This window comes from Gigantopelta aegis, chromosome 11 (genome assembly GCF_016097555.1).
Source record: "Gigantopelta aegis isolate Gae_Host chromosome 11, Gae_host_genome, whole genome shotgun sequence".
Classification (NCBI taxonomy): domain Eukaryota; kingdom Metazoa; phylum Mollusca; class Gastropoda; order Neomphalida; family Peltospiridae; genus Gigantopelta; species Gigantopelta aegis.
This window is the reverse complement of record NC_054709.1, coordinates 22,964,559-22,989,649: the sequence shown is the minus strand read 5'-3', so window position 1 is coordinate 22,989,649 and position 25,091 is coordinate 22,964,559. Positions and strand designations below refer to the sequence as shown.

The 25,091-nt window shown below is 37.0% G+C and overlaps 1 protein-coding gene across 1 annotated transcript in view; it reads left to right on the top strand.

Annotated features, from left to right (window-relative positions):
• Positions 1–4,408: 4,408 nt before the first annotated feature.
• Positions 4,409–25,091, top strand: part of LOC121384987 (serine/threonine-protein kinase DCLK1-like) — a 68,684-nt gene continuing 48,001 nt past the window's right edge. The window contains 2 exon segments of the mRNA XM_041515499.1: positions 4,409–4,485; positions 16,478–16,979. Of these exon segments, the coding sequence (XP_041371433.1) occupies positions 16,559–16,979 (421 nt within the window). The 5' untranslated portion in view covers positions 4,409–4,485; positions 16,478–16,558.

Genomic DNA, 25,091 nt, shown 5'->3' with positions numbered 1-25,091 from the left:
ACACACACACACACACACACACACACACACATTGTAATAGTGGAATATCTTTCTCTCAGCTTACATATAGATGGTGATTCAATAAATCAACAATGCAGTTTTGTAAATTAAATACACTCTCCCAAGGAAGAAACGCTAAAGTAGATTTTGTTTACAGTGAAAAGATGTATTTAATGGATGGACGAATGTTCATATGTTACACACGTATTCGCAGTTGACTGTTGTCGATTACTTGACATATAAAAATTAAAGGTTCAAGGTCATAACGGTATGCAGTCAATATCTTGTGTGCCCATCATAAGAGTCCAGAACTGCCTGACATCTCCTTCCCATAGCAACAATAAGATTATGAATTACGCCTAATGAAACGGTGGCCCACTTTTCCTGTAGTGTCAACTGTGGAAGATGCGGTCTTAGTCGTCTATCCAACTCGTCCCATACATGTTCTATGGGATTCAAATCCGGCGATCTAGCAGGCCAGAGCAGGACCTGAATGCTGCTGGTGTGTATGTATGCTGTTGTTAATCTAGCTGTATGTGGTCTTGCGTTGTTGTGATGGAATACAACGTTGGCGTTATTCATAACTGGAACGACGTATGGCTGCAAAATTTCATCTCGATATCTCTTTGCCGCTAAGTTGCCTTGGACGTGAACCAGGTTGATCCAGCCAGTGTGTAAAATTGCTGCCCACATCATCACACTACCACCACCGAATCTGTCCACTTCCTGTATGCAGTTACCAGCATAACGTTCACAATGACGTCTGTACACACGACATTTTCCAATCAGCGCGATGAAGCAAAAAAAGCAACAACGAGACTCAACAAAACCATACACTTCTCCATCGCAGTTGAGGCCATACTCTGTGGACTTGACACCACTGACGTTGTAGTGGTCAATGTTGATGAGGATCTAATACCTGCCTCACGTAGTTGGTTCTGCACCGTCTGAGCCGATATTCTACGCAATCCTGGTATTTCGGAAGCAGTAGAGGTTGCCGTGGTGGTCCTTTGTTGTGGATGTAACAGGCCACAGTGGTGAAACGTGGTCTACTTGATCTGGGAAGGTCACGTGTTGCCTGATATTGCTGGAACCGATACCACAATCTCGATATTGTACTTGGGTTTGCATGGAACGTCCTTGCTATGGCCGAGCTGGATTCGCCGCCAATGGCATTGTTTCGTTGAGCTTCACTCAATCACGGCATGTGTTTGATGTTGTGCAGTAACCAAACTAATGAGGACAAGTAATAGAAAACCCTGCATTTCCATTGCACACATATCCATGTTTCACACGCACGTGCACAGATAATGTTGTTTGCATATGGGGGCATTTTTTTTCAAAGGCAATATGTGTGAATCACAAATGACATTATATTCAGGATGTTTACTTGTTATATGTAACCTTATCATCACATATGTATTAATAAAATCAAGCATTGTGCGTTTCTTTTTTTGGGAGAGTACACACACACACACACACACACACACACACACACACACACACACACACACACACATATATACATATATATATATATATATATATATATATATATATATATATGACGTAAGTTTATAAAAATGGATGTCAAACATTTGGTAATTTTAACATTTTAGTCTTAGAGAGGAAACCCGCTACATTTTCCCATTAGTAGCAAGGGATATTTTATGTGCACCATCCCAAAGATAGCATAGCACATACCACCGCCTTTGGTATACCAGCCGTGGTGCACTGGATGGAGCGAAAGGGTTGTGACTAATGCCAAATGTATGTAGTCTTCAAATAAAGTTATGACAGGAGGTTGTCCCGCGCATAACACATACTTTCCTATAATTACTCATATTTGTTACTAAATAAAAAATGGAGGCTTGCCTGACCAGTATATCACACTTAAAACCATCGCTTTGCAGCACCTACGTCCCTTGATCTAAGGTCCTGGATACAAACTATTTGGAGTTGAGTCAAGATGTTCAAGTTGGTACAAATATCTCAGGTACAACATGAAATCTCAACATGACATTATTTATTATAACAATATGATTGTAAGCCATTTTGACCAAAGCAAGATACCCGTAATGTGTATTTTAATTTTGTATAGAGTTATGGCCAATGCACATAACTTATTTGTCTGAATTTACTGATGTTTAACTAAAGTGGTGGAATACGCCTTGTCCCATACATCATATTTACGACCTCCCTCCCCACGCGGAAAGATCGAATGTTTCTCTCAATGGATAAAATAATGCGAAATATCAAAAGTATTATTGGTAGTAAATCTTAAGGCAAAGATGAATTTTACTTGTAGAATGCAGGAAATTGCATTTCAGGACATCTAGTTTTCAAACTTTTACGAGAAAGCATGCTCCCGAACCCCCTAGAAACTTTACTTTGCGCCCCTTGATCTGTCAGAACCCCACCCACCCCCCAATGTCTACATGCTTCCGCCGTGCCTAAATACTCATATAAAAGTTAAAGGAAGAAGAAGAAGAAGGAAATGTTTTATTTAACGACGCACTCAACACATTTGATTTATTTGGTGTCAGACATATGGTTAAGGACCACACAGATATTGAGAGAGGAAACCCGCTGTCGCCACTTCATGGGCAACTGGATCGATTAGCAGCAAGGGATTTTTTATATGCACCATCCCACAGACAGGGTGGTACATACCACGGCCTTTGATATACCAGTCGTTGTGCATTGGCTGGGCCCATCGACGGGGATCGATCCCAGACCAACCGCGCATCGAACGAGCGCTTTTCCACTGGGCTACGTCCCGCTCTCAAAAGTAATGCTCGCGCAAGGCTTTTGGATTGGTATGCATATTCAACGATATATAATGCACATTATTGCTTAATATCATCAAGTATATTATTATATTTAATTAATAAAATGGTTAAATTTGACGGCTATTATATATAACGGGCGCGGCCATTCTGTACCATCCCGGTGAATACGCCCTCTGGCGAGCCGGTGGTTACGTAATATTTAACATGTCACCTGATTTTTGCGCAGTGTTCTATAATAGTAAGCCAGCAATAAGTATATATTATTTTACAGTACAAAATAAACCACCATTGTCAAAGTGTCGAAATAACTGTATAATGTTTTGCCAATGCAATAACCTACTGAAATGATAAACGGAGTGGGTTTTTTTAGTTAATTGTTTCCAGTGGCCTCTACCTGTAATTCCTGACCGGCCTCGGTGGCATCGTGATTAAGCCATCGGGCATAAGGCTGGTAGGTACAGGGTTCGCAGCCACGTACCAGCTCCCACCCAGAGCGAGACCCAACGACTCACTGGATAGGTGTAAGGCCACTACACCCTCTTCTCTCTCACTAACCACTAACAACTAACCCACTGTCCTAGACAGACAGACCAGATAGCTGAGATGTGTGTCCAGGACAGCGTACTTGAATCTTAATTGGATATAAGTACGAAAATAAGTTGAAATGAAATCGAATGTGATTCCTAATTGGCAGGTGTATATTTCGTAGGTAGCCAACTATTAATTACTGCCTTCTAGACACAAAATTACTTACATTCAGCATTTTTTTTTAACATCACAGGGTATTGGTATATACCTGCCATCCCTAAAATGGTAATGAATTATCAGTCGGCATGCTTTATTATTGTAAATCAGTCTGTAAAACTCTTGATTAAGTAAACTTTCCCATCTAAAATCACACAACTGACCAATTACGTAGTCCCAAAGAAAAGAACGTTATAACTTGGATATCGTGAGTGGTCGTTTTTGCTCCAACGTACCCTACCAATAGGCTTAATAGTATGCTTTTTTTTCCATTGGATTTTTTTTTTTAAGAAAGAAAAATACTATAACCACATTTTGTTCTGTTAATGCAAATTGAAATATATTTTGTTAAATATATTATTACATTGTCAAGTAATTTATGTTGTTTTGTAAGTCAGGTTGATGAAAGCGGAGCGCCTTGTCATAAATGGCTGCGTTTGTTTACACTGTGCATACAGAAGTTGGTCGGAACTGACGTCATTTCGCCCCAGGCTAGAATTCCGGCAGCGACGAAAACAAAAGAAAATGGCTGCCCCCAGTTAGCAGGAATAATAACGATTTTTTTTTATTAATTCTAAAATTACGTGGTTTTTCATTACTTACTTAAAGTGTTAGTATATGTTGGTGGTCCGGGTATACATCTTTCCAACACATAAGGTTCATGTTTGAGTTTACTGTCCCTTTAAGGTCTCGTGTAAAGATGAATCTATTAAGAATAGTATTATTTTATCATGACATATCCAAGTAAGTTAACAACACTTAATAGGCCCGATCATAATAATGATTTATACCTTTCTGCGCACATATTAAATACCGTATAATAGAGCACGCAGAACGGACTCAGAACAGTAGGATCGAACGCGCCCATGTCAAAAAAACAAACATGGCGGGTAGTAACCTTGGAGGAATTTACTCGAGTGGACATTCTTTTACCGTAATACACAAGATGGTGAGTGTTGTTTTCACTCTTATTGTGTTTTTAAAACAATCAGTGGTAAATACACCATTACTGATATTAAACGGAACGTTTATTGTTGAGGTTAACGGGAAATGTGGGTTTATGGGTCATTACTATGGACGCTTTTCTCGGCTGCTCACTAATGTGACAGGTGCTCCCACGTCAAGTCTGATTAAAGGTAGTAACCAAATTGTTTTCTTTTGAACTCAGTAAGCAGGACATATCGTGGAAATGATTTCATGTAGCTCATTAAATTTAAATAAATACGGAACATTTTAGTGTTTTAAAAACATAATTAATGGTTCCGTATTCATTAGAGAGACCAGTTTTGTTGACCATTTATTTTATAAGCAGTCGGCTGTAATGCAAAATTTTATATTTATAAACAGACAGTTATTATCCAAATAGCTACCTTTTTATTAGTATTTCTACACTTGAAATGAGCACTAAACTGGCAGCTTAGGCTATGTAGCAAAGTGTACCGCTATGTAGAAAAGTTTACCGCACATGCGTTAAAAACTAGCATGCATCTATCCTAGCCCGAGTACTCTGACTGTAAGAGAGCTAGACGGACATTTGGACATAAACACGCTCTCATTACAGTCAGAGACCAACCTATGTCTTTTTTTGGCAATTCCTGACTACCAAGCGGTAGGCAACGAGTCCCGCTCTAATACCACAACAATCCTATGTTTGACGTCAAATACCTTTACATCAATCATTTTCGAGTTAAGTGATACAAAAAAATCCACATATTAATCACTAATACACTTACTACAGAAAGAAACCCGACAGCACCCACATTCAGCTACGCTTCGTGACACTCCGTCGCAACATTTGTAAAGCTCGGCGATCTATTTCGAGACTGGGCGATTCCGCCTTGTGCAGCAGTTACAGGGGTCATCTCATAAGAGGAGGCAGTACGTAGCACATACTTTTGCCGTATCCTGTCGATAACACCCCAAATGTATCCTTCAGATTCAAAATAGAGTCAATAATGTGTAATTGTTTTGGTTTAATGACGTAATGAAATCCAAATTCATCCAAAACGGCATTAGCCAACTCTTCCATGTTGTAACTTCGCTTGATATGAGACGGCCCCTGTAACTGCTGCACAAGGCGGAATCACCCAGTGCGCGATCACGTGGTCTACGTCTCGAAATAGATCGCCGAGCTTTGCAATTGTTGCGACGGAGGGTCACGAAGCGTAGCTGAATGTGGGTGCTGTCGGGTTTCTTTCTGTAGTAAGTGTATTAGTGATTAATATGTGGATTTTTTTGTGTATCACTTAACTCGAAAATGATTGATGTAAAGGTATTTGACGTCAAACATAGGATTGTTGTGGTATTAGAGCGGGACTCGTTGCCTACCGTTTGGTAGTCAGGAATTGCCAAAAAAAGACATAGGTTGGTCTCTGACTGTAATGAGAGCGTGTTTATGTCCAAATGTCCGTCTAGCTCTCTTACAGTCAGAGTACTCGGGCTAGCATCTATCCCATCATTTTGTAAAACTTTTTTTTCTTTTTTTTAAATAATTTCATTTTGGTTTGACATAAGAAGAAAAAAATAAAATGTTTAAAAAAAAAAAAAAAAAAAACTATCTTTGTGTGCAATTTACAAATCAGTTGGCTTAGAATTAATCCAGTATTATAAATAAAACTGTTACTTTACAAGGTATACTCCTTGCTCACGATATCGCGGGTTCCACGACATTGCGGCATTTACATTTTTGCGGTTTAGCACGCGCAACTCCCCCTGGTGACACGTTTATTGTTAGAAATGTGATTACAGACAACACATTGTTTTGCCCGTAAACAAATTTGAAGAAATGTCAAAATTTTCCATATAAGTATTCATAGTTTTACTGTTTGCATGGTCATAAAATAACAGAGAGAGAGTGATTTTACTGACACCCCCATGCTTATAAATAGCCCCAGTACTTAACCATACACGCATACAATTCTGCTCTGACAGCTATCAGACTGTCGCCTGGTTATTGGCAATCAAAACGAGGTTATATACACTGTCACAGTGTTACTATATTTAGAACCCGTGACCTCTAGAAAAGTATGGAAACATTTAAGGGCCATGCCTATATTTATTGGCAATTTAAACAAAACACAACTTTTAATATGTTCTATTCTTGGTTTCACTTGATAAATATTGATTATATAACTGTTGAAGCTTACTAATATGATGAACAATTTAAAAAAATGCCCACATTGTCTTGTAGCATAATAATAATTATTATTACTGACTTTTCCATTGGAAAATGTAAATATTTTACTACAATTGAAAAACAAAACATTTTAAATTGACTTTTGTTTGTTCTTGTGTTGAAGTTTGTTTACTAGACATTACTACAAATGTGTGTACAAAAAGAACCATTTTTGACCCGTGCGGTCCACTATATTGTAACGTTTACGATTTACCGCGATATCGTGGTAACCTCCCTTTAAACGGAATCCAGTTCTATGGCGTACTTCCATCAACTGTTTTAATGTTAGAACTGCATTTATTTGTTAACACAATGGCATGGACATGATGCATATAGCAAAAATTGCAACCCAAGCATATTTACCTTCATACATGTTAGTATATTTCTCTGTTTCTTTCAAATAGTTAAATACCGCGATATCGTGGTACCCAAGTATACCACATGCAAGTGGTTTACACCTACCCATTGAGCCTTGCGGAGCACTCACTTAGGGTTTGGAGTTGGTATCTGGATTAAAAATCCTATGCCTCGACTGGGATCCGAACCCAGTACCTTCCAGCCTGTTGACTGATGGCCTACCACGACACCACTGAGGCCGGTATATATATTTAACCAAGGCTCGAATTTGGCAGGCAGCAATTGCCACTCAAAACGCACAAAATGATTTCAAATAATCTGTTTCACAAGCAGCTTTTGCTTTCCATCTTATTTCTAAAAGTTGTTTCCAATATATTCCAGAATTCTTGATTTGCGTTTATCATGCGTTTCCACATTTTAATTGAAGAACTTAAAATATTTTAAAACATTACTACATTTGTACCGACATTGTGGACGCGGCCATTTTACAAAGATTGCTTCCCAATCAACAAAATGAATTTCAAGCCTTATTAATTATATACTAATATAATACAATGATAAAAATGTGTCGGCTATTGTATATAATGGGAGCAGCCCTTTTTATACGCCTATCTATGATGGGTCGTATTATGGTATAACATTGTCCGTCTGTCCATTCCTCTGGTAACTTTTTCTTGTCCTGACCATATCTTGCATACAGATGCAGTCCTTGGCTTTTGAAAAACCATGGCGTGTGAAAAATAGCAGACCTCAAAACGCTTAGGCGAGTGAAAAATTGCACTCATCAAAATGCTAAGGCAAGTGAATACCAAGCTTTATTAATTTATGTAAATGTAGAGACATACATGTATGTTACAAAAATGAATCAATAAACCAGTAATGTTTTCTTCTAATTTTATGTTGTTTTGTTCATTAGTGTAGTCTGATTTGTTTTCCTTTCAGGAATGGAGTTATTCAAAAATTTCAAGAGCAGTTCTATAGAAATATAATTATGACATACACTGTTGCAGACAATTTGATTTTTTAATTACAATATGTACTATGCAGATAGTTTGATGCACACAATTACAGATACCAGAGTACCTTTTCAGTGTCATATGGTTTGATGAACGTGCAGCTAAACATGTCACATGATAGGAATCAACTTGTCTTGAATTTCATTATTATGATAATTAAGTGCAACAAACATGATTAGGATAGTTAGGATGGGAAAATCCCACTGGTTCCGCAGAGGTTGTATCAATTAGAACTACAACCCAAGCATCTCAGGTGTGTAGTACTGACTGAATTAGATCCCTCATATTATTATTTTATTGAATAACTTGTTAAATGTAGGTCTACAATTAGTTCAAATGACAGTGGTTGGGGCATTGACATTCACGTGACATTTTTATTTCAACAATTACGCAACCAGTCTCTCTCCCTCAACATTTTGTAACATCATTTGACCTACCACTATCAGTTACGAAGGGCTCTGACATCTATGTCAAGTCAGTGTTACATTATTGATCGAGAACAGTCCCAGTGTTGTTGATAAAAAAAATATATACAAACTCCGACAACATCTGTCATTACAAAGCCAAATGATTTTATTCCAAACATATGGGATGCCATAATAAAGATCGATAATCTAAAAAATGCCACATAATGTTAGACGCCATCATAAATGCGAAACAAGTTGTCATGTATAAGCTGCAGCCAGAGTTCCAAGAGTTAAAAATCACTGTGACCTACTTTTCATGGTCTACTGCACATAACAGTAAATTCCTGTCTGGACCATACCTTGCATAGTAGACTGCTTAAAATACTTCTGTGTTTACATACAGCTTGTAATCTGTGGTCTTTCTAAACTTAGATAATAATAATAAAGATAAAAAAACCCCAAAAACCCCAAACACACAAACATATTCGGTTCTTTGGGTACCGAGTAATGAATGCATATATCGAAGATACGGCCTGTATTCAGTGCACCAAATATGTGAGTGAATTGGTGCAGCTCTACTTCTTTGTATCATGTGTTTACTAAATTACTGTACATGTAAACATGCACGGAGTAGGGAAATATAAGACAGGAGCTGACATCACTTCCTGTCCAGCTGTTGGGGGTGTGGCTTCCAAAAAGGACGCAAGATGACTGCCCCCAGTTAGTAGCAAAATTTGTGATTTTTTATTAATTCTAAAATTACACATTTTTCATTTGTTAAGTTGTCGGTATGCATTGGTAGACCGAATATGCAATTTTCCAACACAGCATATTTGAGGGTATAATAACAATTCTGATGTTTTGCAATCATGTTATAAGTTGAGCAAATGAATGGTTATAATATTAAAAGTGTTTGGTTGCAAAATATAAGCTACATTCTGAGTTTTAATAAATATATAAACAAACTTTCAGAAAGATATAATTTATGTTAAAATATATAAAGACCATATATTTTTTGCAAGTATCAGTAAAGAGAGTTTTGCCATCAGACACTGTGATGTCACAATCATGTAACTTCAACCACTAGATAGCAGTACAGCAAAAATAGTTTTTAAAATTAAATTTTCTTTCAAATTACAGTCTTTGAAAATCATAGAAAAAAGGTATTAAGAAATGTGCCATGTTCAATCTTCCTTTCTTTGCTTGTTTTTGAAAAAATTTATGAATATTTCTGTGAATATGACAGACATTTGTTTACTTTCCCCATGCAAAAGTCAAGTATGTCAGAAATCTTTAAATATATGTACTGTTGTGCACAAATGATGCAACTACCGAAACTTTGAAAATAATTTCAGTTTGGTTTGATATGTATGAAGAAAAGTAAAAGTGTTTAAGAAAGAAAACAAAATCCATAAGTATGAAAACAAGACGTTCCCTGTGGAAAGGACTATTACTATATATATAATTTATGTATCCTGACTTTAAAATTTTGTGAGGCCAAACAAATTTTAATGTCAGTAGTAAATTATAGCATTTTAAAATTGTTACAGATACATTGTATATGTAGGCGTCCCCTGTATCCAAAACAATTTCCATGTCTGATAATTTGGTGCAGTAGATGCATGTGGCCCATAGCCCGAGTACTCTGACTGTAAGAGAACAAGATGGACATTTGGACAGTTAATTACTGTATGCATGATGTTCTCATTTCCATCAGAGAATAATGTATATCAAAACCGTGCAAGCAATCTGTTCCTACTAAATGGTAGTGAAAGATTCCTGCTCTAATAGAACAACAATCTTAGGTTTGACGTTAAATACCTTTACTTTGATCATTTTCGTGCTCCTGGATAAAAAATATTTCGACATATATATTAATCACTAATACACACTACTGGAAAAAAAAAACAAGCACCCCCTTTCAATAATGTTCTTGTTAATTTAATACCTAGTTGCTGACAGGTTTCTTCATGTAGTGACCAGCCTCGGTGGCGTCATGGTTAGGCCATCGGTCTACAGGCTGGTAGGTACTGGGTTCAGATCCCAGTCGAGGCATGGGATCCCAGTCGAGGCAATCCAGATACCGACTCCAAACCCTGAGTGAGTACTCTGCAAGGCTTAATGGGTAGGTGTAAACCACTTGCACCGACCAGTGATCCATAACTGGTTCAACAAAGGCCATGGTTTGTGCTATCCTGCAAATAAAAGATCCCTTGCTGCCTGTTGTAAAAGAGTAGCCTATGTGGCAACAGCGGGTTTCCTCTAAAAAACAGTGTCAGAATGACCATATGTTTGACGTCCAATAGCCGATGATAAGATAAAAAATCAATGTGCTCTAGTGGCGTCGTTAAATAAAACAAACTACTTTTTTTCTTCCTGTAGTGTATGTACGTATTAGTGATTAATATGTCAAAATTTTTCGGTGATGTGGATGGGATTTTTGTTCATACCCCGATGAATGTAAAAAAAAACCCCAGACAATCCCTAAATAGAACCCACATTTGCTTACAATATATGGGTATATGAAATGTAAGAAGCCAAATACTGTGTATAAGCATGCTGTATTTAGCAAACCATGTATAAGCTTGCTGTAATCGTGTGCATCGAATCCTACATGTAGCTTTAATTATGCCTATAGCTAGCACCATTTCTGGAGAAAGAGCATCAGCTAGGTCACCTTATTTTGCTTATAAATGTCGAACACCAGACAGTAATAATGAGTTTAACGTAGCAGTAAATTAACATCTTCACTGAAGGTTCTCATGGGTTTCATGTGTTAAGAAGCTAGCATTTAGTACATGTACATGTGTAATTAGTTTGGAAAAACTAGTGTTCTCCATTCAGGGCTGATCATGTCAAAGAAAACAAGTAGTTTCGATCAGGTAGAACAAAACGCATGTATGTATAGTTCAGAATAATTAGTTCCTAAGTTGTCCTGTCTGTGCTTCCGTCTGACTTCAAGGGTCAGGGAGTCACATTGTATAGCACTTGACCCTCATTAACTTTTATCAAACAAACATATTAATTAATATATTAATAACACAAACATACATTATATATGTTTTAATGCATTTGTCAAATACATTAGATAACTATATGGAAGGTTGTTTGGTGCCTATTGGCACGTGTAAAATACATGTAGATGTGTTATGGATTTGTTTTTTAAACCTGTATAATGCAATTTACGGAGAATATTAAAACAGGCACCCTCTGTCCATCCAGTAGTATTTTCATAGCACTACTCCATTACCATTACAAGATAAAGTTTAAAGTTTGTTTTGTTTAACAACACCACTAGAGCACATTGATTTATTATTCTTCGTCTTTTGGATGTCAAACATTTGGTAATTTTGACATATAGTCTTAGAGAGGAAACCCACTACATCTTTCCATTAGTAGCATATTAATCTAGTTGTCTGCATGGTAGTGTCTTTTAATTGTTATAATATCAGGGAGTTTAATTTTTTATATTTTTTATCCCCCACAATGCAGTTTTCTGGGAATATTAAAATAGGCACAGTTCCGTACACCCAGTAATGTGTCCAGAGTACTATACTTCAAAACTGGTCATGAAATATTGTACATATATTAATTGTCTAGTAGTATCTTTAACTGTGTGTGTATGAGGGAGTTTTCATTTTCAATATACACATGTACCAGCCAGTGTTTATGGGTATGGCGCTTATGCATATACATATATATATATATATATATATATATATATATATATATATATATATATATATATATATATATCTATATATATCTATATATATCTATATATATATATATATATCTGTATTCATTTGGCCCATATTCAATTTGCGAACAGTGTTAAGGAACCCGACAGTGTTCGAGATTATATGGTATTCCGATGAGTACTTGTGATAAAACATTTCCGTTTGATTTGACTATATACACAATGTACACTCATGCTTTGATATCTCTGCAGGTGTAAGATTTAAAACTTGATTAGTAGCAGTAGGGTTTTAGATCACATCAAACTCAAGGCAACAAACTTTGTGCACAAAATAAGTATGCCCGAAATAAGCATACTCGAATTACAGGTAATAAAATTAGAATTTTTTAGACAACCAATATGTCGTTTGTGTGGTTTTAGTGTTTACACGAACGATTTTCTTCAGTAGTTACAAATGAAAAGATTAATGGGCAACGATATTCAAATGAGCGATTTTTGTAGCTTTTATCCTATAATAAATATGAAAATATACTTTTTGTGTGCTAGGACTAACTTAAAAGCTACCAGGTGAAAATAAAAATTAGGTTTGTTTGTCCTAACACGACCGACCCACGAAAATCGACCTGTGTCAAAATCTTTTTTGACCTCTTTTGGAGAAGATATAGAGGATACTCCCTCAGTGTCTTGTGATATCATAATTTATCAGTACGAGTTGATAAAAGTATGAAATCCGAGGCTTGCCGAGGATTTTATACTTTTATCAACGAGTGCTGATAAATTATGATATTACAAGACATGAGAGGGATATTCTTTTTATCGTCCGTTATCATTCTTTTCATTTGCGACAGTTGTAAACAATGTCAGAATGTGGGTTGAATGTCAGCGGTAGACTCGTTAACTAGCAGAACGACAGTGGTGTGATGTCACTAATGGTAGGTTTAGCGCTGAAACAAACACAGTGACGTAAAAAAACATTGTCTTGTGATTAAAATTTGTCACTAACCACTATAACCCACCGTCCTGGACAGACAGCAAAGACAGCTGAGATGTGTGTGTGCCCAGGTTAGTGTACTTGAACCTTAATTAGATATAAGCATAGAAATAAGTATAATTAAGGATTGTCTGTTATTTCTTTTAGTTTTATGTTCATCAGGATATGAATTAAAAAAATCATCTGCAAACTAAATCAACAAAGCTGTTTTCACAGACGTTTGCAGATTTTTTGTTGTTCATACACAGATGAACGTAAAAGAAATAACAGACAATTAAATTTGAAACATACTTTCAATAATAACACTAAAAGTTCATGTTTTATTTTGAATTATTTTTTGGTTCTTAAACAATAATGCTCAGTAAGACAACTTTAACTACCAATATAAAGTGACCTCATCAGATATGACATTCCCCAACAACGCTATTTTTACGTTCATCGAGAAATTAACAAACTCCCTTGCTACGGCTGGACCAGTGAGAAGATGTTAAATTGTAATGAATGTAACAGAAATTTAATATTTATATGAAAATGAAAGAATGAGTGCCGTGACATTCATTTTGAAGCAATCTGAAATCCTTTCTAAGTTGACACCGGTTGATACATATTGATCTGTGTGTCTAATTGTTACATAGTCCCGAGCTGGCAGTTGAAGAAATCAATATCCACGGTTTATTCCAGACTGGAACACAAAGATGATGTTTATATTTAGCAAGATGCTCATGGAATGTTTACTACTTGAAATGTAGCTCAGTGTTAGAGCATGTGTCATATATATATAGGCATCAGAAGTTGGAGGACCTGGGGGGTAAGGGCGCGGGGACACTGCCACCAGCTGCCAGTTCTGAAGATTATATATCTACACCCCCAGTCAAGGCTTAATTGCCTATACTCACTTGAGATGTCACATCATGTGGCCAGCTAGACTGAAATAACACTTTTAAACTAAAAGTGGGCAGGACATAGCCCAGTGGTAAATCGATCCCTGTCGGTGGGCCCATTGGGCTATTTCTTGTTCAAGCCAGTGCACCACGACTGGTATATCAAAGGCCAATAGCCAGTGATTAACAAATCAATGTGCTCTAGTGGTGTTGTTCAATAAAACAAACTTTAACTGAAAAAAAGGCATGTTTCCATATTTTTCTGGAGTGGGTGTCTTCTGCTCCAGCTTGTAGGTTCAAGCCTGTCCTTTCTCTACACACCTAATACAGGCTTGAAAATTAACATGAAAATTATGGTCGCCAGCAGGGTCAGTTGAAAAAAAATCTTACTGGCCCTTCTCAAATTCAACTAGCCCTCCAATTATCATATTGAAATTTACCTGCACAGCCAAAATCAAAACTAGAATGTTCTTTGTTGAATAATAACCATGTGCTCACCATATACATGTGTATTAGTACGTAAATTGTGCTTCAAAAGAAAACTGATGAATTGGCATGTAACTTCATAATGAATAGTTAAAATTAATATAAAAACATGTTCTTAAGTTTTAAACCCATACCAACTCAAATAACATTTTTTTGAAAAAAGAAATCCAGTATAAATAAAAATGTTTCTTTATAAATTACCATTAAATTATACAGATTAAATCTCATTCAGAATAATGTAAGCTAATTAAATATGATTCCTTTTTACCATTATATTGAATAACAATAATTATCAAATAGTAGCTCTACTAGATAATTATGATGTATCCAGTCCAGATTTTAAAAATACATGCAGTGTACATGTCTTCAATACATTTTGAGCTCTATTTTTAGAAAGACCTTGCCCAAAACCACAAAAGCTGAGTCAGACACTGTCAAAATATAAAGCATGTTCTATGTCTTCTGCTGCCAGATCTGTAGTTCATGCCAACACAGATGCGGTGTGTTTTGTCACATTCGATTCAGTTTCAATGTCTTTCTTTTTCAACTGGTACCATACTCGCCAGACCCTAAAATCGATGGTTGCCCAATGGACTACCTTTGTTAAATTCTTAGTCGCCTTGAGCCAATAAAGATCGCCACGGGCGACTGCTAATTTTCAACCCTGCTAATAGTGCATGCTGGTGTGTGTGTGTGTGTGTGTGGAGGGGGGGGGGGGGGGGTACTCTCTAAGACTGTATGTGATCACTGTAAAACAATTACCAAATATTTGATACGGCCAACAGCCAGTGATTAATTATTCAATGTGCACTAGTTGTGTCGTTAAACAAAACAAACTTTACTTTACTTTCTACAAACTAAATACATGTACGTGCATGTATATTAATTAAAAGTCTAAAGCATTAAAGAAAATTGAGCTAAGTTTAATATTATTATCATGCAAGTGGGCCTGAGATAATTTGTTGTTGAAATTATTAGCGATATTCACACTTTCGGACGCATCCTAATAAATATGTTATGTAACAGTATGTATGTTCAATTATATTAATTGAATTAGTGTGTTTCTTCCTGGTTTTAGGTGGGGGAAAAAAGAGCCATATCCCATCAGCAAATTGGTGAATTACATTGAGTTTGATCAACACATCCATTATTATAATACACCACACACATTTTTCTAGTTCAGTCAGCCAGCAGAAAGGTGCCAGAAAGCTGTACTAGAAAAACAGTCTAGCACACGTCGCCTAGACGGTAATGTGCCCTTTTCATTGGTGACTTGGTCTTGTCGTTTAAGAGATAGACGGCCATTGCTACCTGTTGAATACATCATTCTCTAAGCAAAAGTAGTACCTGATGTCATGTAATATGTAACGCTGCATGAATTCCTTTTAGTGACATAATATATATATATCAGCTGTGAGCAGGGTCATGACATCATGGTACAAAAATAAAATGCAGTGGATTTTATAATAATTGTACTAAAATTATAAGACTGATTGATTTTCTTGAGACTTGTGTCAGAAAAACCATCTACAAAAGGACTTGACGTGCCAGAAACTGTTATTCCTCAACATACAACTGAATGTATATTCAGTTCTAATTTAAATAGTGGGGTTCCCCCCCCCCCCCCCCCTTTTTTAAATCAGTTTTCACTTCGATGTTAAAATGACAACTACTTTGACTTGGGTTGACCCATTTTTAAACAATGTTTTTCAGGTGAAATGGTGAACTACTTTGCCTTGGTTTGACACATCTCTAATACTAAACAATGTTTTACAGGTGAAGAAAGAGCCATCACGTCAGTGTTAAAATGGTGAACTACTTTGCCTTGGTTTGACACATCTCTAATACTAAACAATGTTTTACATGTGAAGAAAGAGCCATCACGTCAGTGTTAAAATGGTGAACTAATACTAAACAATGTTTTACAGGTGAAGAAAGAGGCATCACGTCAGTGTTAAAATGGTGAACTACTTTGCCTTGGTTTGACACATCTCTAAACATTGCCAGTGATGTCTGTCTCTAGTCCACAACCGATACCACCCATTGGTAGCAGCCCAACTAACCGGCGGTACGCCAATGCCTCTGTCTCTCAGGCTCACAAGGACATCACCGATGATCGCTACAAAGATCTACGTCGATCGAGAAAAGTGAAATTCTTCGTGAACGGGGACCGCTACTTCAAAGGGAAGAAGATGTACATCACTCCAAACAGATACTTCAACTTCAACGACCTTCTCAACGACCTGACGGGAAAGCTGCCCAACAACCTCAACTTGCCGTACGGAGTGCGACAGATCTTCACTCCCGTCGAGGGGCGGAGGATCACGAACATTGAGGACATGACTGATGGGCAGTCGTACGTCTGTGCTGGGTTTGAAGGATTCAAAGGCATCAAATACGGAAAAGCGGATCTCGAACCGTGGTCTGTTGGTAGGTATTCTTATTGTTATTCGTTTACAAGGGGGCGGGATTTAGCTCAGTCAGGTGAGTGCTCACTTGAAGTGCTTGCATCGCAGGATCGAACCACCTCCATTCAACTGATTGGGTTCTTTTTCTGTTCCGTGTATGGTTCCCTTCTGTGTTGTTTTGTGTCAATAATGAAGGCAGTGTGTTTTGGGATGTTACCTCACTCAAGTGTTAGCTTAACTGTGTTGAACTTTAGTTCACCTGCCATTACAAGTACTTACACAGATCAGTCTACCTATACAGTTATACTATAGCTGGTTGATAGGAAAATAAAGCAATGTTTTGTTTATAAACAGCCAACACAGACACTTTCTGTAAATAATGTATTAACTACTAATAAACAAATACATTTATATACTCAATGAATAAACTAAATTTATAAACTACACTATATACACATCTACTAATATTTAAACATGACATCATTCTTAAAAAACTATATATGGTTTTGGGATCTGATGAAAGTCTACACATACCTATGGATTATTATCCCATTGACGATGTCTCCAGGAGTGTGTAGTGTAGGTTACACTTCCTTTGACTGAAGGAGAACGCACCTGTAAATTAAGATTCCCTCGACACTGTGTTAAGGGTGTGTGTAGGTTTCGCTTCCCTCAATGCTGTCTTAGGGAGAATACACCTGTAAGGTAAGATCCCCTCGACACTGTCTTAGGGAGTCTGTAGGTTATGCTTCTCTCAATGCTGTCTGAGGGAGAACGCACCTGTAAGTTAAGATCCCCTCGACACTGTCTTAGGGAGTGTGTAGGTTACACCTCCTTCGATGCTGTCTGAGGGAGAACGCACCTGTAAGTTAAGATCCCCTCGACACTGTCTTAGGGAGTGTGTAGGTTACGCTTCCCTCGATGCTGTCTGAGGTAGAACGCACCTGTAAGTTAAGATCCCCTCTCATGCTGTCTTAAGGAGTGCACGCATGTGTAGGTTACGCTTCCCTCGACGCTGTCTGAGGGTGAACATACCTGTAAGTTAAGATCCCCTCTCATGCTGTCTTAAGGAGTGCACGCATGTGTAGGTTACGCTTCCCTCGATGCTGTCTCAGGGAGAACGCACCTGTAAGTTAAGATCCCCTCGACACTGTCTTGGGAAGAATACACCTGTAAGTTAAGATCCCCTCTCATGCTGTCTTAAGGAGTGCAGGCATGTGTAGGTTACGCTTCCCTTGACGCTGTCTGAGGGTGAACATACCTGTAAGTTAAGATCCCCTCTCATGCTGTCTTAAGGAGTGCACCCATGTGTAGGTTACGCTTCCCTCGACGCTGTCTGAGGGAGAACGCACCTGTAAGTTAAGATCCCCTCGACACTGTCTTGGGAAGAATACACCTGTAAGTTAAGATCCCCTCTCATGCTGTCTTAAGGAGTGCACGCATGTGTAGGTTACGCTTCCCTCAGCGCTATCTGAGGGCGAACATACCTGTAAGTTAAGATCCCCTCTCATGCTGTCTTAAGGAGTGCATGTATGTGTAGGTTACGCTTCCCTCGACGCTGTCTGAGGGCGAACATACCTGTAAGTTAAGATCCCCTCGACACTGTCTTGGGGAAGAATACACCTGTAAGTTAAGATCCCCTCTCATGCTGTCTTAAGGAGTGCACGCATGTGTAGGTTACGCTTCCCTCGACGCTGTCTGAGGGCGAACATACCTGTAAGTTAAGATCCCCTCTCATGCTGTCTTAAGGAGTGCACGCATGTGTAGGTTACGCTTCCCTCGACGCTGTCTGAGGGCGAACATACCTGTAAGTTAAGATCCCCTCGACACTGTCTTGGGGAAGAATACACCTGTAAGTTAAGATCCCCTCTCATGCTGTCTTAAGGAGTGCACGCATGTGTAGGTTACGCTTCCCTCGACGCTGTCTGAGGGCGAACATACCTGTAAGTTAAGATCCCCTCTCATGCTGTCTTAAGGAGTGCACGCATGTGTAGGTTACGCTTCCCTCGACACTGTCTGAGGGCGAACATACCTGTAACAGTGCTGCCACTTTATACTTTTTAAAAAGTATTATATTGTTTTCTTGGAAATACTACTTTTTATACTTTTTTAATACAGTACTGTTCCTTCACATGGAAATACTTTTTTAAATACTTTTTTCTGCAAAAAATAACTTAAGAAATCCAATTTCAAATTTGACCATCATAAGATTTGTGCTTTGCTAGTCTTATTTTACAGGAGTGGTTTATTCTTTGTTGAGTGGAGTGTTTGTAGAGCTCTGTGTTCAACAGTCATAAAACCTCACAACATTCCTTGAGGTTGATCATAAGCAGCAAACATTAATTAAAAAAATTAGTAGAACACTGTTTTAGGATGTGTCTAAAGTAAGATCCCATCAGTGCTGTCTCTAGGAATAGGGCCCTGTCCCTGCAGAGCTAGTATAATGATTATGCAATCTGGAAGTGTTTACATTATAATCTCCACTTTGATGTCATTTAATTGTGAAATTGAACTTTGAAGTATCAAGAAAAAGAAAGGAATGTTTTATTTAACGACACACTCAACACATTTTATTTACGGTTATATGGCGTCAGACATATGGTTAAGGACCACACAGATTTTGAGAGGAAACCCGCTGTCGCCACTACGTGGGCTACTCTTCCGATTAGCAGCAAGGGATCTTTTATTTGTGCTTCCCACAGGCAGGATAGCACAAACCATGGCCTTTGTTGAACCAGTTATGGATCACTGGTCGGTGCAAGTGGTTTACACCTACCCATTGAGCCTTGCGGAGCACTCACTCAGGGTTTGGAGTCGGTATCTGGATTAAAAATCCCATGCCTCGACTGGGATCCGAACCCAGTACCTACCAGCCTGTAGACCGATGGCCTGCCACGACGCCACCGAGGCCGGTTTTTTAAGTATCAAAGTGAATAAATACAAGTTTGAAAATGCCATATGGATGCACTTTAAATGTCGATGAATTAATACTGCTGGTAATATTGAAACACTGCTGGTAATACTGAAACACTGCTGGTAATACTGAAACACTGCTGGTACATGTAATATTGAAACACTGCTGGTAGTTGCCTATAATGACCTGTTGGCCAATGTCTGCAACTGAACAAAGAGAAGGGTAGCTAAAATTAAACAATCAGGAACAAACTTTTCAAACATATATAACAGGGTTATCAACTTGCCAGGCCTGTAGTAATTGGGGTGTAGGACAAAGGACAAATATGTAAAAAAAAAAAAAATGCAACTCTCTCTCTATACATGTATATATAAAGGTTGAAATATGGTTTGTGGCTTTGATCCCCAACTAGAGGTTGTACTTACCCCCCAACCACTCCAGATATCATTCCAGTGGGCCTAAATATACAAAATTAGGCCAGGAAGCATTTATTCTTTGTCATTTTTATACATAGTAAACATTTATTAAATAACAGGGTTGGAAATTAGCAGTTGCCCATTTACCAGAGGTTTATTAACAGCAGCTATGAATATGGCAAAAATGGTCATTGGCAGATTTGTTTTTTTGTTTTAACAAAATTAATTACTCTTATCATTACTGTATGATTTTCTTAACCCTAACCCTAAATGTAACCCATTTTCTTTCTGGGGAAGGCCCCCATACCCCCTGCTGACTGATTTCATTCAATTTCATAGCGCCGTACCCAAAAATGTCTTTCTGGGGGAGGCCCCTCATACCCCCTGCTGACTGATTTCATTCAATTCCATAGCGCCATACCCAAACATGTCTTTCTGGGGGAGGCCCTCCATACCCCCTGCTGACTGATTTCATTCAATTCCATAGCGCCATACCCAAACATGTCTTTCTGGGGGAGGCCCTCCATACCCCCTGCTGACTGATTTCATTCAGTTCCATAGCGCCATACCCAAACATGTCTTTCTGGGGGAGGCCCTCCATACCCCCTGCTGACTGATTTCATTCAGTTCCATAGCGCCATACCCAAACATGTCTTTCTGGGGGAGGCCCTCCATACCCCCTGCTGACTGATTTCATTCAATTCCATAGCGCCATACCCAAACATGTCTTTCTGGGGGAGGCCCTCCATACCCCCTGCTGACTGATTTCATTCAGTTCCATAGTGCCATACCCAAACATGTCTTTCTGGGGGAGGCCCTCCATACCCCCTGCTGACTGATTTCATTCAATTCCATAGCGCCATACCCAAACATGTCTTTCTGGGGGAGGCCCTCCATACCCCCTGCTGACTGATTTCATTCAGTTCCATAGCGCCATACCCAAACATGTCTTTCTGGCAGAAACACTGATCAGCCATACCCAAACATGTCTTTCTTGCAGAAACACTGATCAGGTAACCATCAGTTTTAGAAAAATGTGTATCTTTCCAAAATAAAAATTATAGTATAATATACAATATATATACAACTGTAATATCAATACATATATCATGAAACTGAAAAAAAAGACATACTCAAACTAACAGCAGATACAGAAGTAATCTTTAATGAAAGTTATGTTGGACTTGAACAAGTACATATATATGTAATACATGTACCAACAAGAAAAAACTCATGTTTTAGTGGTGGTTATATAATTTACAATAATAATTTATGGTCTTGTTAATTTGATAACAAACTATAAAATGTGTTATAACTTCCCTGTTATAGCTAGTTCACAACATTTTAAAGTTACATTCCAACACTGAATAGACGGCAAGTGAAAAATCACAGGCTAGTAATACCTACATTCATGTATATACATGTATTAATGACTTCCTTGAATTTGGACATCACGTATGTGTACCTTTAAAAAGTAGGGATGTGTGGTTACAAAGAACATTTTGTTCAGTATAGCATAGCAATTTGCATACTATGCTTGTTTTAAAACATTAAACAGTAGTTGCTAATCAATTTTCAATTGCATGACTATAAAAATATCGCTAATGAAGATTTTAAAAACAAAATGCTCCCTAGGTTATACTTAGAAAACTTTTAAAGCCTTGTTTGAGCACTTCCCAGGTTGTTTCATCGTTTTGAAGCATGCATTTCACTTCTGAAAGCTTTCTTTATATACAGCTAATCAAAGAGTTGTGTTTTGATGTAGACGTTCAGTGACGTGTGATATCTTGGCTGAAGTAACTTGTTTACTCAACCACTTGAATCTTCCTTGTACATACCTTTTCCATAAATAAAACATGGGGAAAGGAACCTGACTTTTTATATGTACTGCATGCATGTGTGACTTTTTAAAAATAATTTGTCATGATTTCTAGTTAAAGGAACTGAATCTTGTTTTTAGACAATATATGGTTCAAAATATTTTCGGCTTTATTAGCTTTTTTCTACCATCAACTTACATGTACATGTACACATTATATAGGTACAACTTTATGCTAAAATGAATTTGGACAAATTGATTTTTTTTTGGGGGGGGGAGGATCCAGGGGTCGATATTCACTGCATTTCGGCATTGGCATTGGGAGGGCACCACATCAATTTTTAGGACACACCAGAGTCTGTGCTCATAAACCGTTACAGTCTAGACTCAGATCTGTAATAATGTCATGTCATGTCCAATTCAGTCCAGCAACTATAAGGCCCAACTTTTCAGTAAATTCTTCACTTTTCAGGAAAGTATGAAACATATTAAATTGGCACAGCTAGGTGTTCTATGACATGGTGGGATCAATTTTAAAACAGGACACAAAAAATTAACTCCCTCTGGTAGCCACCATTTTGAATTTCAAAATGGTCACCATCAGTCTCATTTATTTTATTAATTTGTATGGCGTTACAATGTCATAAAAATCGTAAACATGTTATTAAACAGGGAACATTTTGCTTTTAAAATTTTGATCAGTGACGTTTCTAGTCAAGAGAAAATTGATTTGCAATTACTATTGTTGTTTTTTAATTGTTTAGTGATCTCTAAAAGCTGCATGGTGAATCGTGATGTGATACTGAACAAAATGTTCCCTGTTAAAGTCGAGTCTAGACTCTAAAGTTTTATTAATGCATGCTTGCAGAAGCTTAATTTGACACTGGTAATTAATGTAAAAGTTCTTTATGGTGCATGAAGGCAGAATCTAAAATTTGGCTGTTTGTACTGTTGTTCACAGAACAAATCTGCTTGAACATACTACATGTGGATGTTTGCATCAATGTATATGGTACATTATATTTATTGGATGTTGCATACAGTTGGTGAATAAAAAATTGAACATGTACATGTATGTATAAAAAATAATACATTTATTATTCATATAGAAGTAGTTTTCTGTTAAATTGTCAACAACTTGCCATGCATGGAGAACAAAACTGGTGTTCTGCATGGTTACTATATTGCGTATCACATGATCATGGGAAAACCAATATGCATCATACTAGATGAGGAAACGTTTTTATGTTTTTAGTGGAATATATTCCAGAATATAGCACAAAATAAACAACACAACACTTACATTTATTGGGTTATGAACAGGAAAAAAGCATCTGCAAATTAACTGTGTGAATCTTCAGTTAAACCATTTTGTTTTCATACCCAGATGAATGTAAAAGAAATACCGGTAGCAGACAATACTTATAAATAAATTTGAAACATACTTACTAACAATAACATTAAAAGTTCATATTTTATTTTAAATAATTGTTTTGGTACTAAACATCAAGAAGTGAACAAGCTTATTGCTATAGCTTGACTAACGTGGTGATGTTAAATTGAAATTACTGTAATGAAATTTAATTATGTGTACATGTACATGTACAAGTGTAACATTTTATTTATGATCATAATTATAATCAAGTAACCCATTTTTTTTTTTTTCGTAATCCGTCATGGCCATGCATGTAAATGAAGTCCTAAATTTATTGCACGAAGTGTTAAAATAACCGTAATGATTGACCCCAGCACCACCATACCAAATACAAGACACAATGTATTCTATATGCACATGCTTTGTACATTTTAAAAATAAGCATTTTTGGTGAGTAAATCAAAATATACATAAATTTATTAATATTTGATATTAATACAGGGAAACTTTTGAGTGGATAGAACATTTTGCCAAATATTATCTATTAAACCTCACAAACTGCAGAAACTCAGTTATTTTTTAACACAATATCAATCATATGTAATTATTTCACCAAATTAAAATGGAATTTGCCAGTTGTTTTTAAAATTAGCAGTTGGCAAATTTGGCGAGTCACAGAGATATATATAGCTCTATGCAATTAAACAAATATTTTATTTCCTATTTCTTTTCTACTCAGAGTTCAATTTACCACCTACATGTACATGTACATGTATGTTTCTGGACTAAAATATTCCCAATCTGCATTTAATTCCTTTTTTATTATATAAATTTAAGATATATTTTGAAAACAATACATATCACTTCACTAACACCCTTCCCTCACCCATAACACAAAATAGATATATTAATTAGAGTAAATCACAAGTATATATGTAGTACGTATTACCCGGTACTCTTTTAAAGTCTAACGTAGCTAATTAATCAGATTTCTTTTAAATGAAACTAAAAATTCCCATTTTTTTCTAAAACAACGCTAAAATTCCCAAAGTCAAAGCCATGGGCATCAAGTAAAATTTAAGAAATAAAACCCAGCTTCTTATTAAAGTTTGTACCACCGTTATTTATTTATTGATATATGCATACATGTAGATCTACTGGTCGACTGACATACCACAGACTACATTGCCTTTAATTGTCAAGTTAAAACTTTATTGTAATTTATATTGGATATCTTCCTAAGTTGTGACCAATATGTTCTTTAGGCTAGTCCATGCCGGTACTTTTGTTGCTGATCACTATCAAAGGTTAGGCTTTACATGTAGCTGTCATGACATGGGCACATAAAATTAACATTAATAATATTGATTAATGTACGAAACTGACAGCACAAAGAGGACTTGATTTTGGCACATTTCCCAATGTTTTACAATAACATTGTTTGCCTGACTCTATAGCGTAGGCATTTAATAAATGGAGACTTTTTTTTTTCTTCTAGGTTGCTATATCGGTGACTGATATAATTGGTCTGTAACTTCTTGAATACAGGTCATATCAAAAGTTCTTGTATTGACTTAATTGTATTTCCATACATGTGCTGTATGCTGCAC